Source organism: Poecile atricapillus, chromosome 2 (genome assembly GCF_030490865.1).
Source record: "Poecile atricapillus isolate bPoeAtr1 chromosome 2, bPoeAtr1.hap1, whole genome shotgun sequence".
Taxonomy (NCBI): domain Eukaryota; kingdom Metazoa; phylum Chordata; class Aves; order Passeriformes; family Paridae; genus Poecile; species Poecile atricapillus.
Window position 1 is genome coordinate 102434498 of NC_081250.1, and position 14100 is coordinate 102448597.

Below are 14100 nucleotides of genomic sequence, written 5' to 3' on the forward strand. Positions count from 1 at the left end.
AATGTAATGCTGATTTAGAAAGCAAAACAGAGGCCAAACAAACACAGAAATAAAAACTAACACTCCTGCTTGTTTATATAAAGGCTGACAAATGCTGCTGAAGACAGTTGGGATTCATTCAATCTGCCAGGCACACCAGGGAACATTTATTCATGTCAGCAGCTCTTTGCACCATCCTGTGGTGCTATATCCCAGGACTGGCATACTGCCGCAGCAGGGCTGCCTCTTCTCAACTCCACAGTCAAGAGGCAAAAAAACAAAAGCAAAACCAACAACTACAACCACCACCTAACTCCTGTATTTGGTTGCTTTTACTATTCTAAACTGTAAAGAAAATCACCTGCTCTTACTGCAAAGGGATTATAATTCTGCCTATAAGCACAGCTGGAAAGAATAAGGGTGGACAGGCTGAGAAGAATCACACCAGTGCTCAGCAAGTGTTACACGCTTTGAATTCAGCTACGATTTTCTTACACAGTGTCTTCTCAAGCACCTGCAGGTGCACAGCAGCAGAAGATTTTACTTCCTGACAGCTGTGATCATTTGACTAAATTTCATTCCCTTTCCTATGAAGCTGCTCTCTGACAACATATGCTGCATTTGAGTGGCCAAGCCCAAACCACTTTGTTCCTCTCAAGGTCAGAGATCCTTCCTCTTTATCTGGGTGCCACTAATGGCAAGGACAGCCACAGCCCCTGGCTCTGCTACTTGCTGACATGTGTGGGCAGTGCCATTGCTCTGCAACCTCCTTCCCCTTCCTATTACAAACACACTTTCTGGACTCTTAAACATGTATCAGGTCCCTTCACTCAGCAGGCCATTCCCACACCTCTGCACGTGATTCTGGGTGTCCTGTTTCTCCTGTCCTTGGCCCTCCCTGCCAGGCCACTCCTATAAATCCCATTCAGTCCTGTCCCAAAAACCACTTGCCCAAGTACATTCCCCACTCCTGCCACCTTCAAGGCAGTGGCTGACAACAAACAGAAAATTGTGGTGGTGCAGAGAGAGGCCAAGGCAAACCCCAAAAGCATTAAACATATTATCCTGACACACAAGCTTCTCTAACAGGGAGGGATATAGAATTCCTGACATTCTCAGCTGGCAAAGAGCAAATGGCGAAAATGTTATGCATGAAAGCCACTTTCATATGCCTTTTAGCATTTTAAAACCTTGAGTAATTTTCCTTACATGATTGAAGGCTGAAATTCCAATTCTCAGGATTTCCAAGCTGAGTAAACGAGGAAAGATCTGTCTCTGATCTACAGGTATTTTTTTGCTAGTTAAATTGAAGTATATATATGTATATATAAAAGAGTGAACATTTTTTTCCAATGTCTAAGAATTCTTAAATTGAAGAAGGAAAAAGTTCAACATATTAGGTTAACCTTTCAAAGGTATTTTAAATAGGCAGAAAAGAAACTTTTGCAACATCACAGAAGTGACCTGTGCTTAGCCCTTCTGAAGTTTACAGTTAATAAACAAAGGATGCAAAAGGCACTACACCAAAACCATGACTCACCATCAAACTACAGGTACTGCAAGTTTGCTGAAGCTTAAGAAAAAACACATTCCAATGCATCTCTTAAATGATTTACCATGCTTTATGCTCACTCTGAAAATAGTAAAAATAACATATTCGCTTGCTAGCTCTAATGCCACTTGTGTTCTCACACACTGCCAAGTCACCTGTCAACATTTGCAGCATGCAAGAGGCCCTCGCACCACACAAAACAAATCACCCCCACTCTGACCGAGCTGTGGGAGACCATCAGAGCCACATTTATGGCACCACAGAGTAAAATTCAGGCTGCATTTTGCCTGCAGAAATAATTCAAGTCATTGATAAATGGTGTTGTGACACTGTCTCTGAATCACCAGGACAACTACTGCCACTCAGAAAAGAGGGAGCTATAAAGAGCTGTGGACATGTCATCAGTCAGTCTTTTCCTGGAAATGGAGAAGGTTAAAAAACAAAAAAAGAAAAAGCTCACAACTCAGGATAATTCCTATCAAGCTTTAAAGTGGGCTCAAGTAATTGAGACCTCTCCTATTAAACAAAATTAAAAGTCCCACAGTTCAACACAGTAAATTTAAAAAGGATAGAGATAAATTTTCCTGCTCTACAAACATGGCCCTCAGACTCCCTGTTTGCTACCATATTCCTCAGCTGGCAAAACGGAAAGCTGGCAGCCACCCAAGGTATTCAAACAAAGCATTGTAATTAGAAGCTACTTAGGGCACCATGAACCAAAATATATGCTAATAAAAACATCATTAACTAACTTGCGAGGAGACTCTTCTTAGGGGAGGGAATCTTTGCTAATAACAACATAATTGTCGGGCATGTAAGTCCCGAAGTCTGTGGCAACAATTCAAAGTTTAATGGGCAAAACATGAGATAGGAGGGGAAAAAGTGACATTTGGGAAATATTGGTGTAGAGGGAAAGTGACTATGAAGAAAAAAAAATAAAGCCAGTTTGTTGGATAGCACACCAACACAAAGCAACCAGGTCCACAGAGACCACGACTCAGGCACAGAAGATAGGGGGATTTTGTGAAGTCTGCTGCCAGTTTGTTTCTTTCTAGTCAAGAAAAAGGGAAAGAAAAAATAACAAGATAAAAGGATTAAGAAGCTCTCTCTCCTTTTGTAATCGTATACTATGTGAATTTTTCACCACAAGCCACATACCCCTCTCCAGGGTCTCCTCCTAAGAAGCACACTCAGCATTCACCCCCACCAGGGATATGATAGAAAAGCTTTTAATCTCCATTTTCTGCTGCATTATTGTCACTCTGCAGCACTGACTCCAAGCTAGCAGTTTCCCAGAGAAAATCATGAACAGAGAAGTGAAAACTCATTAAAAAGGACAAACTCATGAACAGAAGCACCACTACTGTTGTTTCTGCCTGCCTGCTCTACCATGGTTAAGGTTTGAGCTTCACTTCCATGGCGTAAGTGAGGACTCAGTTAAACCTCAGCCAGGGCTCTCCTGCTGTAAAGGCTCCACATCAGCATGTAGACACAGCTGGCACAGCTGGGGGAACACAGGGCATCTCAGCTCCAAAATAAGCACAAGCCTATGCTTGGCCTTGCATTCAGGAGAGCGAAGCCAAATGAAGGCAATGCTGAAAGAGCAGAAAGTCCTGAACACTGCTCTCAGCAGTACAGACTGGCAAAACTGCCAGGCTTCGGCAGTGGAACACAAAGCCTCAACAAAAATTGCAAAGAACAATTGCAAGGACAATTCTCAAAGCAGAAACAACACTCAGAAGACATTTATTAGTACACTGTGAAAACAGCAATAGGCCCAGACGAAGGGATAGGCTGGAAATGTTGGGTCATCATTGTTGTTCAGGGAATAGTTAGAAAAAAATTAACAGGGAAGACATTTCTTCTTGAATTGCAGAACAGAAGGAGAAACACAAAACAAAACAACCAAAAATCCCTGATTAAAGTAAGATATTGAGAAACATCATGTGTTCAGCTGTAATGTAAAACAGGAATGTTATAGGACACAGAATGACCTGGACCAGTATGGACCTTACCTTGGGAAACTTGTCTGCCTTTGTAGCTTGCACTCAACACCAGTGAACTTTGTTTACTATATCACTACACTTTCCTAGTCCTAGTGAAGGACTGGGAATACACTGTGGAACATAAAGATGGTCCCTGGACTAATTCGTGATTACTAATTATTGAAAGCATTTAACATGTCTTATCTGTAAAAAAGTCTAAGCAATGTAACAAAGTTTGTGGTGCTCACTGCTCACTACAGTTTGACAAACACACACACACACAAAAATAAGGAAAGCAGATGTTTGAAAAATGATGAGCTAAAAAAAATTGAGAGGAAGCATAAGGGACTAGTTGGGAAGGATGGATTTTGTGTCCAAGAGTCAGAGCTCAGTCACAGATTTCCTGCCTCAAATGCAGCATCATTTGTTTCAGTAAATATGAATATTACTATTCAACTTTTAAAGGGCTTTGAGAGTCCTTAGACTATGTAGGAAAATAGTTTTTTTGATATAAGTATTAATCCTACTGAGTTTTGTGTGTAAAGTGCTAAAAGGAAAAGAAAAGGCATGGAAAGCAGAGCTGTGGAGGGAAAAGAGAGAATAAGCAAGGAAACAGAAACCATGGGAAAGAAAACTGAACTTTTGCTACCTCTTGCAATAATTAGTCAGTCATCAGCTCCAGACCATGCAGAAATGGAACAAACAAGATTCAAGGGAAGGAATTAGGCTATACTTCAAATATGTTTTTCAAGGTCCATTTTCCCATGATAAATAACTTACTGAATTGTTATGAGTCAACATATTTCATCAGGGTCACTTTACCTCATGCTATGCATTGTAAATAAAAGCACAAGCATTTCCTGCAGTTAAGAGCAAAAATCTTCTTTGCCCACAAATCACATACAAGGTATGCGGAATACAGTGGAATGTATCAGGACTGACATCCCAGTCTGTATAAGCATCCCATTTTATCCCAACCTAATGTGAGCATAGCTACAATTTCCAATGAAGAGACATTGTGCATATTTCACAAGTTTGAAGATGTTCTAGAAGTGTGCATAGGTTTTTCCATCTCTCTCATATTTTTCAAGACAAACATGGGCATATATTAAAAGAAACCTACAGCTCCACAGTCTATTACTGTGTTCTACTGCCACTGAGGCTATTAAAAAAAAAAAAAATCAACCAGACTTACAGTTAAGATGAACTAATGCCCAAAAATCCATTATGGCTTTTTTGTTTGTTTGTTTGTTTTTTTAAAGTCAAAGGGAAAGCTGCATGATCTGAGTAATTCACTTCACACACTTGAGACAAAAACCTGAAGTGGTTCAGGTTGCAGTGGTAATTTCCTGAATAATAACAGCAGATACAAGCCATACCCATATTCACTGTTCCAATCCAAGACAATCCTGGAGTCACCACCTAAGTTCAGACCACCCCCAGCCCATGGGCTGCAACTCAAAGCCTTTCCAATGCCAATGAAAGCTGCCACACACAAACCTGATGAAATCAGAGGGGAGTTGGATGTTGCTGGGGCACTGCTCAAGCTGTCTTGGGGAAGGTGGCTGATAATTCACACCATAGTTTGGGGGTTTTTTAGGTAAGTGGTATGCTCAGCCTGTCTCTGAATTTTCCCCATCCATGGAAAGGGAACCTACATACTTTGGTGCCTGCTGACAACCTGCATTGCACGGCCTTGCAAAGATTCAAGAGGTTGATACTTACGACGTCTTCTGAAGAAGAAAGGTTTAGAAAAAGCACATCAACACAGTAAGAGAGACCAGAATAATAAAAGCATTCTGCAAACTAATACTCACCCGTTCCTGACCAGCTGTGTCCCAGATCAGAAATTTATGAAGCTCATTCCCACATGGCACAGTTTTAGTCATGAAGGATGCTCTGAAAATAAAGAAGAAAATGAAATTTGTAACATAACTGGCACTCTGAATATGTAACCTGTAGACCTTAGTGAGTTCTGCTGGATTAGACTGCATTTGGGGAAAACTCCAAAACCTTGATAAAATACCTGCAGAAGTCTCCCTTTTCTCAGATAGAACATATGCTACCTATAGATGTATTTTTTAAAAAGAAGGGAAAAGCCTCTGAAGTTCAGAGGGCATTTGTTAATGAGTCCATGAACACAAATGCTCCTGCCATTCACACTTAGCTTCTGCTGCTTGTTAGCTCCATCTTCTTGGTGATACAGGCCTGAGAAAAAGGCAACAGACAGCATCCTGCACCACTTTTTACTTTAACATGTAAGACTGGATCACCGGGGAACAGAAGGGTCACCTGCTGGAGTGCACGAAGTAAACAAATGCAAGAAAGTTGTTTCTCCTTTCAACTGGGATGAAGAAGTCTTTCCAGTTTCTTTTATTTTCCATAGGAAATTAGGTTGGTCTAGATTTTTAAAGTTTTTTTCCTTAGGAAAGAAGGTTACTAATTTATAGGCTTTTTCTGCATTACAGAAGTCCATTTGAAAGCTGGTAGGAGAGACTGCCAAACTCTGGCAGATTTCTATTTTCCCCATCCTATCTGGGTACTGCTGAACCATTTTTGTTGTGGTAACATTTTTCCTGGCTCATAGAGATGCATTTCATCTCTATCTCATCACAATGCACAGTCATTACAAAAGCACCAAATGACATCAAATGACATATGACTGAATGAAACATTTCCTGAGAATGATAAACCAGAGCTCTCCTTTACAGCCATCTGCAAATTGCTTCAATTTAACAATGCTGCACTGCTTATGAAAGTACTAACTAAGGGAAGAAAAAAAAAAATAAAGGCAACATTTCTCTGGTTGTTTTTAGGGTGTGTTCTCTCAGTTGTCATTCCCTTCTCAAACCAATAAACAACACTTCACAGCTTCAAAAACGGGAACTTTATAGATCCACAGTAGCAACTGTTGATTGCAAGGATTATATATTTGAAATAGTTGAATAATTTGGAAGAAAAAAACCCTTATCTGTGCAGACAAATATTATCACCCGTGTGAAGCTAGCCTTCACATTTTAATCTCTTAGTGGAAAAAAAAATCCCTTTAGTTTTCATAATTATAATAACAGAGGAAAATTGTTTTCCAAATTGAGCAGAAGGCTCAACTTAGCAACTACTACTTGGGGAAAAGGGCCACAAGTAAAAAAAAAAACCACTCAAATTGCCTTCAATTCCTTCACTGCAAACAAGTGTCCTTCAGTCAATAATTTTATTCATTACACGTTTCCCTTCTCTCTGTCTATTTTTCTCTATTCATCTCATTCAGGAATCCAAAATTGTCCTGGAACTTCTACGTGCAGTATCCAGCTGAGACTCCTCCATGCATTGAAAGTCAGAGCTTCAGAAGGTACCATGCAACCCTCTGAACAACACACAACAAACAATACCAATCCTTCACAGACAACTTATGACACCTCTGACACACATGCCAGATCAGCCCTTTCCCCATAAATTACTCCTTTCTGTATATTCCATAATAGCTTCCTTTCTCATAAGAGATCCATAACTTTAAAAATTTTCCAGGTCACACTGGACTTGGAAGATCTGTCCCTAAGATATTAAAAGAAAAAAAAAAAAACAAACAACAACTCTGAATTAAAATCTACTGCAGGACTATTAGGATTCTGATGGTCTGATACATGGAAGCTTAGCAGTTTTTAAAGAAGCTATATAAATTAATTATACTTAGTTTAAATTGCATTGTTCCTATTTTAAGAAAGGACAACGTGACACATCCTAAACTTAGACAAAAGCACATCCATATGGGGAAACTGACACTGTCCACGTTCCAGACCAGCCTACCAGGACACTCAACAAAGGTACTTTAAGGGCTTCCCATGGTCTTCCTGCCATTAGTCAGCTATGGGATTACTTGATCATTGTGGCAGATCCCAGCCTCTTGGGTTGTGAGGTTTTGGTATTTGTCTTGTCAAGAGCTTCCCACTTTAGACTGTTACGGCTGTAGGACCTTAGGACTTAAATCACTCAAGGGTCAGATTTGAAACCTCACTGACATGAAAACCAAAGTGGTACTATGTGTGGTACTTACCCAATAGTAGGACTAATATTATGATCAAAGTGGTCCTGGACAAACCGACAAACGATGCTCGATTTCCCAACCCCAGTATCCTGAAAACCAAAGAAAGCATGACAGTGAGTCATGAAGTCATATCCAGGAGACCCTAGATGTCAATACTTCACTTGATTTATTTTCAAGAATTAATATTTCTTCTTGTCCTGTGGCAAGCAGGGCACATTACACATTTCAGAAGAAAAGTGAGGACATGGCTTATCCTTTTCAAACATCAGCATTGTGAGTGAATCTCCCTGGCCCTCTTCCCAGGACTCCCTTCTCTCCAAGCCCTCTGTTTTATTGGGTGGATTTTATATTCCTGTTGCAAGGACTGCAGTCCATCCAGCATAGCCATTTACTTGTACAAGCAAACCCCGTGCTTTCCAACACACAGCGCATTACACAGCAGAGCCAGAGAAACAACTTCATTCAGGCCTGTTGCACGGCCAGCCCAAGCAAGCTTCCAAAACAGACTAACAACAACAACATTTTAGCAGTCTGACAGCACTGGCTTAGTGGAAATAACCTTTTCATGGCAAAACAAACTAGCTCACTTAGTGGAAACTTTGCAGAGGCTTTGGGTGGTTTTGAAAAGGCAGTAATCCAAAGATCTGGATCCCCAGAGATGTGCGCCTCTCCCTGTGCATGCCATGTTAGAGGTCTGCAGTGCATTACTTTAAAGGCAACACAGCTTGCTTTCTACACTGCAACATGGCAGGCTGATTCTATTTGCAGGAATAGTCTATATTTTCTTCTTTTAACACAACCAATCAGTAGGGAAAAATAACAGCAATACAATACTAGAATAAAATTCAAAATAACCTGAAGGGGCAGGAGAAAACTTGAAATTATGCAGAAATATTATTTAGGCATTTGAGATATAAACAACTTCCCTAAAATGCAACATTTTTCAGTCTGTCTGTTTTTGCCCAAAGCCTTTGATGGCAGGTAGAACTTAAATTATACAGGGAATTATCAAGGCAGAGGAATAACATTATCGCTATGTCTTCCATAGAATTGCAAAGAACCTCCTTAGAGACAAAAAGGATGCCAGGAAATCGATACTGACCTTTCCAAGACATTAACAATGACAGCCCAGGGTCCAATCTAACTCATTAAACAGTCAATGGAAAGTTTTCTATTAATTTCATTGAAGTGATTGCAAAACTACCAGATTGTACCTGGTAGCTCCATTTGTATCCTTATTTTAAGGTGACTAATTTACACAACATTCTTGAAAAATGCCAAGATATGACAATACAGTTTGTTAACAGCATGACACATATAATGAGTAAAAAAACAGAAAAGCAGCTTTTGCCCACACATAACCACATACTAAAAATAGCAGCACTTCTGCCTCTACTATAATCAATTTTGCAATGTTATCTTCTTTTTGAATAGGAAAGAAAAAGAATGCCTGTATTTACATTTCCTTTCACCATGCTCAAATGAAACTGTATTGTCATGCCAGTCTTTATAAACAGCATTTATTAGAAAACCATCATTTAAACTCTCATATTTAATTCAATGCTGTCCTTAGTCAGCTTAAAAGCCATAATAAATGCTCATGTTACACAGACAGTTGTTTATCTACTCTGTTCAATCAATAGGAAAAAAAGATCAAAGAGAGGAGCAGTGTTTCAAAACAGCCCTGTAGCTTTTGATCAATAGCAGTAACACATCCTGTTACTGTTCCCAAATTTTGCCTTCATTATTGATTCCAGGTGACATCACTGTATAATTACTATACCAGGATGGCAGAACATGCCAACAAAAATAAAATTAAAAAAACCCTCTGCCCTGAAATTGAGGATCTAAGTATTTTTCCAGCTTTTAAATGGTGTAGAGAAATTAGAATTACCACCCACAGGTTGCAAGGAATTACATTTCCCTCTTGTGGAGACAGCATTTCTGCCACCGTGTTCGAAACCAGACTTTGACTCTGGTGACCCGACAATTCTTCAGTTTCATCTGCTTCCTCCAGCTCCCCTGACAGGTCACTCTGAATGGCAACTGCAATTACAAGAGGAGCCAGGGTCTCTGGCAGGGACGTGATAGCCACAAGCACAGATTAAAGCTTAGCTCATTTTCCTGGAACCTCTTCATCTTTCAGTTCGTGGCTCTTACTAATGTTTCATGATACCATTAAAAGGATCTTTCCAAGTTTCTATTGCTTTCGCATCTCACAATGAGCACAGTTAAGCACATGCCAGGCACACCAACAGCCCTCCAGAAGCTTAAAGGCATTCTTACACTTTGCTCCTGGGGTTGCCTGCACTACCAAGAGGACTAATATCCCCCTCAAGTAACTGGAGTGAAACCAATGGACCTGAAGCACAAGTGAACCTGTTTCTAGGATGAGCCCTGCTGCAGCCAGTGGCTGGTGCTTTCCAGGAGCCAGGCAATTTATTGCACCAGGGGGGTTCAGTTGAAACAAGCACTCCCAGCTTCCCTTTTTGTTGCCTGGCGGATGCAAACCACCATCTACCAGAGTATAATTAGCACACAGAGGGGAAGGAAGTAAAATAGAAAAAGCTTCCTACTTAAGGCAGTGATTATCATTCCATCATGGGATTTAAAACTACTTAGACAGTGTTCAGTCCACGTTACTGAAAACTGTACTGACACCCATCAATCAAGACATTCACCTGCCTGAAAGCAAAGCAAATCATGGCATATGAACATTATACAGCTTGAAAACAGCTAATGAGACCTTAACTTTTACTGACAACAGGGAACTATCTTTCAAGTCTCTCACAGAAGACAAGGAAAGCAGAGTTGGTGCTTCAAAGAAGTAGAAAAAAATGTTTGCTTCTCAGTGCATTGATATTAAACCTCCTTTGTAAGGCTGTATAAAATTTTCCTGCAACCATCTGCTTTGTTCTTTACTATATGGTCTTTCTCTATTACACAAACCTATTTTTCTAACATCTGATGGGGATGATCTCCTTTGTTTTGTTCTCTTTCTTCAAAGGATTATAGCAGATTTATCAAGCCACATGCCTGGGTAACATTCAGGCATACAGAAGGTTTATTTTGCCAATTCTCAAAGTTCTGCTATTACACCTTCTAATCCATTTTTCTGTTTTGTTTTCCCTGATCTTGGTGCACATGCAACATCAAACACAAAAAGGTATAACATCTAGGCTTATGGAAAAGGTCATGGCAGCATTGAGCAGAGTGGATTGGACAAGTTTCAGAAACTGAGAACATGCCCTCAGGAGTTATGTTGCACTTCAAGAAACAGATCCTGAAATTCTTTGGGAAAAATCCTCATTCACAGGAAACCTAAGGGCTTCGGCACTATAGTCATTGAATCATCACGATCAAGAGTGTTCCAATCCAGGAAAGAAGTGGCAAGAAATTAAAAAAATACAAAACAATTATTGTGAATCAAGGTGTTCATGAGTCACTCAAGGAACCAGCAACGGGTTTGCCTTTTTTCCTTTTCCTCTTCATAAGCCTCCCAGCACTCTTACAAAATATCAGTTATAAACCACATTGTAGCGAGATAAGCAAAGTGGGTGGGGTAGGGAGGAAGGAAAGCAGCAGAAATGTAATTCACAGTAAGTGAGCCACTATTAGTTTGCCAGAATAAGTAGCAACAACTTCAGAATCTCCTCTGGTCAGCAAAATGGCTTCAAAAACCTGAAACTGTATCAGATGTTTCTGATAAATAGATGGAACCAATGCAAGCATGACTAATTCCAGATTTTTACCCTTCAACCCTGGAAAACACACTCTCTGCTCTTTCAAAATCCCTTACCAGCAGATTTAGATGCAAGCATTTTAAGAGCAGAATGTCACAGAAAACAGTGCTTCCACCCACACTCCTGCTCCCAGGGAACCACCCCACTTGGCTCTCCTCGGCTCTCATTACTGTAAAGGAGATGAGACTGTATTTCAAGCTAGCAGCATTACAGGATGCTGGCAACTCATTTGCAGGCAAACAACAACTGAGCTGCTGACTTCTCCTGGCTGATTTGCAGCAGCTTACAGGGAGATAAAAAAAAAAATAAAGCAGAAAAAATATGAGCAATATATTAAAGAAGAAAACAATTTCCCCATTACAAATAGACATTTGGTATATTCCTCTGTCTGTTGTTCCAAACACATTTATCCCAGCAGAAAAAGTTAATGCAGAAAAATACTGTTCTTTAATTTAAATCTGGATGTCTCATTTGTATCTTTGCACATAGGGCCTGGTCCTCCAAGCACTTTTCCAAATTAGAGGGAGCTATAGTATCCTGTAAACACATCCCTGATTAGGCTGTTAGTCTGTAGCCTTGATATTATAATAGCTTTTAGTAGATTGAGGGTCAAGCCTTATTGTGCTGAGTAAACTAATCTCTTCATGTATTTTTTTTTTTTTCTTACATCTGAAATGGAATAAATGTTGGATTCACAAAAAAAATCCACACATATCATGACTGATGACTAAACAGCAGCCCTATAATCATGCACACTGCTGCAAGAGCTTTTTTAGTCTCAACTATGCAGAGTCTTTCTCTGCTATGTTAACACACAGGGCTTCCTAAGTATGTGTAAAATTTAATAAACCATACAAAAATCCTTTATGACTCTAGGATTTTGAAAATACAAAACAAGAACACTAGACAGAACTTCATATAAGGAAATGGCACCCTGAGAATGAACACACTGAAGAAACTGCCTTCTGTCCTTCCACTTGCAAACTAAGGAGGAATAAAAGAACATCTGGCTTGTAACCACCACAAATCTCATGACTAACTTCCCATTTCAGCTTTAAAGGAAGGTTGAGACATCCTGGAAACAGGCACCACAAAAATCTGCATTAAGAAGCAATGGAGAACTGACCTCTATATAAATAGGGATCCCACACACGGCTCCTTCAGAAAGAAGTTTTCTCATCAGCTTGGACAAAGCCAGGATTCAATGAAATTTACAATCTGAATTTGTAAAAATGTTTAAAAATTAAAAATGTCTGTCCTTTCAAAACATTTTTCACAATAACTAAGAGTCACTGAGACATCAGTTACAGACAGGTCTCATTAAATCTGACAGGGTTTAACATGAGTTAGTCTTACAGATTGGAAGAAGAATAAGCCCTAGCAACCTGGAGAGTATTAATAATAAGTGCTCAAAAATCCCCAGGCAAAGAAGACGTTATTTTAGTAATAATATGAGAAACATTCGGACCTGACAAATCTTTGTCCTTGCCCACAAGCCAGAAACTGATCCCACAGCTCATGTGGCTTCCATCAAATTCAGCAGGACTTCCCTGAACCTCACAGCAGGAATGTATCTGCTCCTCAGAGCTCATTTGTGCCAGGCTCCCCAAAAGCTGAGCTGCCAACCACCCTAACTTGAGCAAAGGCACCACAAGCATTTAGCAGCTGAACCCTTCCTCTGAGGATCTCCAACCAAGAGAAAAAGTACAACCAATGCAGTCAGGGTTAATTTAGTGTAACCCCCAGGAAGTCTCTCATGGCGAAGCTTTTTCATCAGGCATACAGTTGGAATTACAAAGCTGCTCACTGCTGGAACTCAGGGTTTCAGCCAGAGAGCAGTACCAGAGTCTACCAGCAAGCTGTTCTGAAGCTTTCTCCAGACAGGTTAACATCAAAAAGTGCAATTAAGTGCATACACCAGAAACATCTGTGGTCAAATTTGTCATTAACAATTCTTTCAGTGTACCTTCCAGTGAGATACCACCTTCTGTCTTCCTTCAGAGCAAAAAATAAACCAAAACAAAACTAAAAAACCCACAAAAACAAACAAACAAAAAACCTCAAAAAACACCAACAAACCCAACAGGCTTGATGAAACATACAGAACTGGGGTGCAGTCAAAAAGCTGTCCCACTCTCCTGGAAGAGAATCTGCTCAGAGAGGAAGTTGGCTGCTCCTCATTGTTAAGAGAAGCAACAATTCCTGGCTCCCTGTTACATATTCACACCATTGGACACTCTTGGCTGATTAATCCCTAACTGAAAAATACCAGAGAAGCCAGTTTACATTCAAGATTTCCCAAGTTAAATGCCACCTTTTGTTACACTTATTTGATTCCTACCAGTGCAAGTGCGGAGAGGAGGGAGAAGTCTTGCTCAGAGCAGAGCTTGCACTGCTGAAGCATTAAATATGTACAGATGAAAACACCTGAATCAGTATGAAGTTACCAAAAGGAGAAAACTGCCCTTTATTATCAATGCATTTGGTATTTTATATACCAAAAACAAGCACTGAAAACCTTAACAACTGGCCAAGCAAACCTGAAGTAGAATGACAGAATTTAAACTTCAGGGCAAGAAAAATAATCAATGAGTCACAAAAAAAACCACAAATGCAGAGAGAGACCATTCATTCCAGTAGCTCTGTAAAGCGCAGCTGGTTTTGACTTGGCAAATCAGCTTCTGCACATTTAAACAGCTCTTCTTTCCACTGTCAGAATTGGCCACGCTTTCGTTTTTGATTTACAGTTGAATCACCCTGGCCCATTCCCATTACCCTCAGCAGGACTTTGATGGAATC

General features: G+C 40.0%; 1 protein-coding gene across 2 annotated transcripts in view; it reads right to left on the minus strand.

Moving 5' to 3' along the window:
- The window catches only part of RAB31 (RAB31, member RAS oncogene family), a 75372-nt gene that overhangs the window by 40626 nt on the left and 20646 nt on the right, over window positions 1–14100 (minus strand). For both annotated transcript variants that reach the window (XR_009276946.1, XM_058832776.1), the window contains exons 2-3: window positions 7568–7647; window positions 5334–5415 (exon numbers count right to left, since the gene is read on the minus strand). Coding sequence is in view for 1 of the 2 variants with exons in the window: in XM_058832776.1 (XP_058688759.1) it covers window positions 5334–5415; window positions 7568–7647 (162 nt within the window). In the remaining variant the exon portion in view is untranslated. The remainder of the gene's footprint in view (window positions 1–5333; window positions 5416–7567; window positions 7648–14100) is intronic.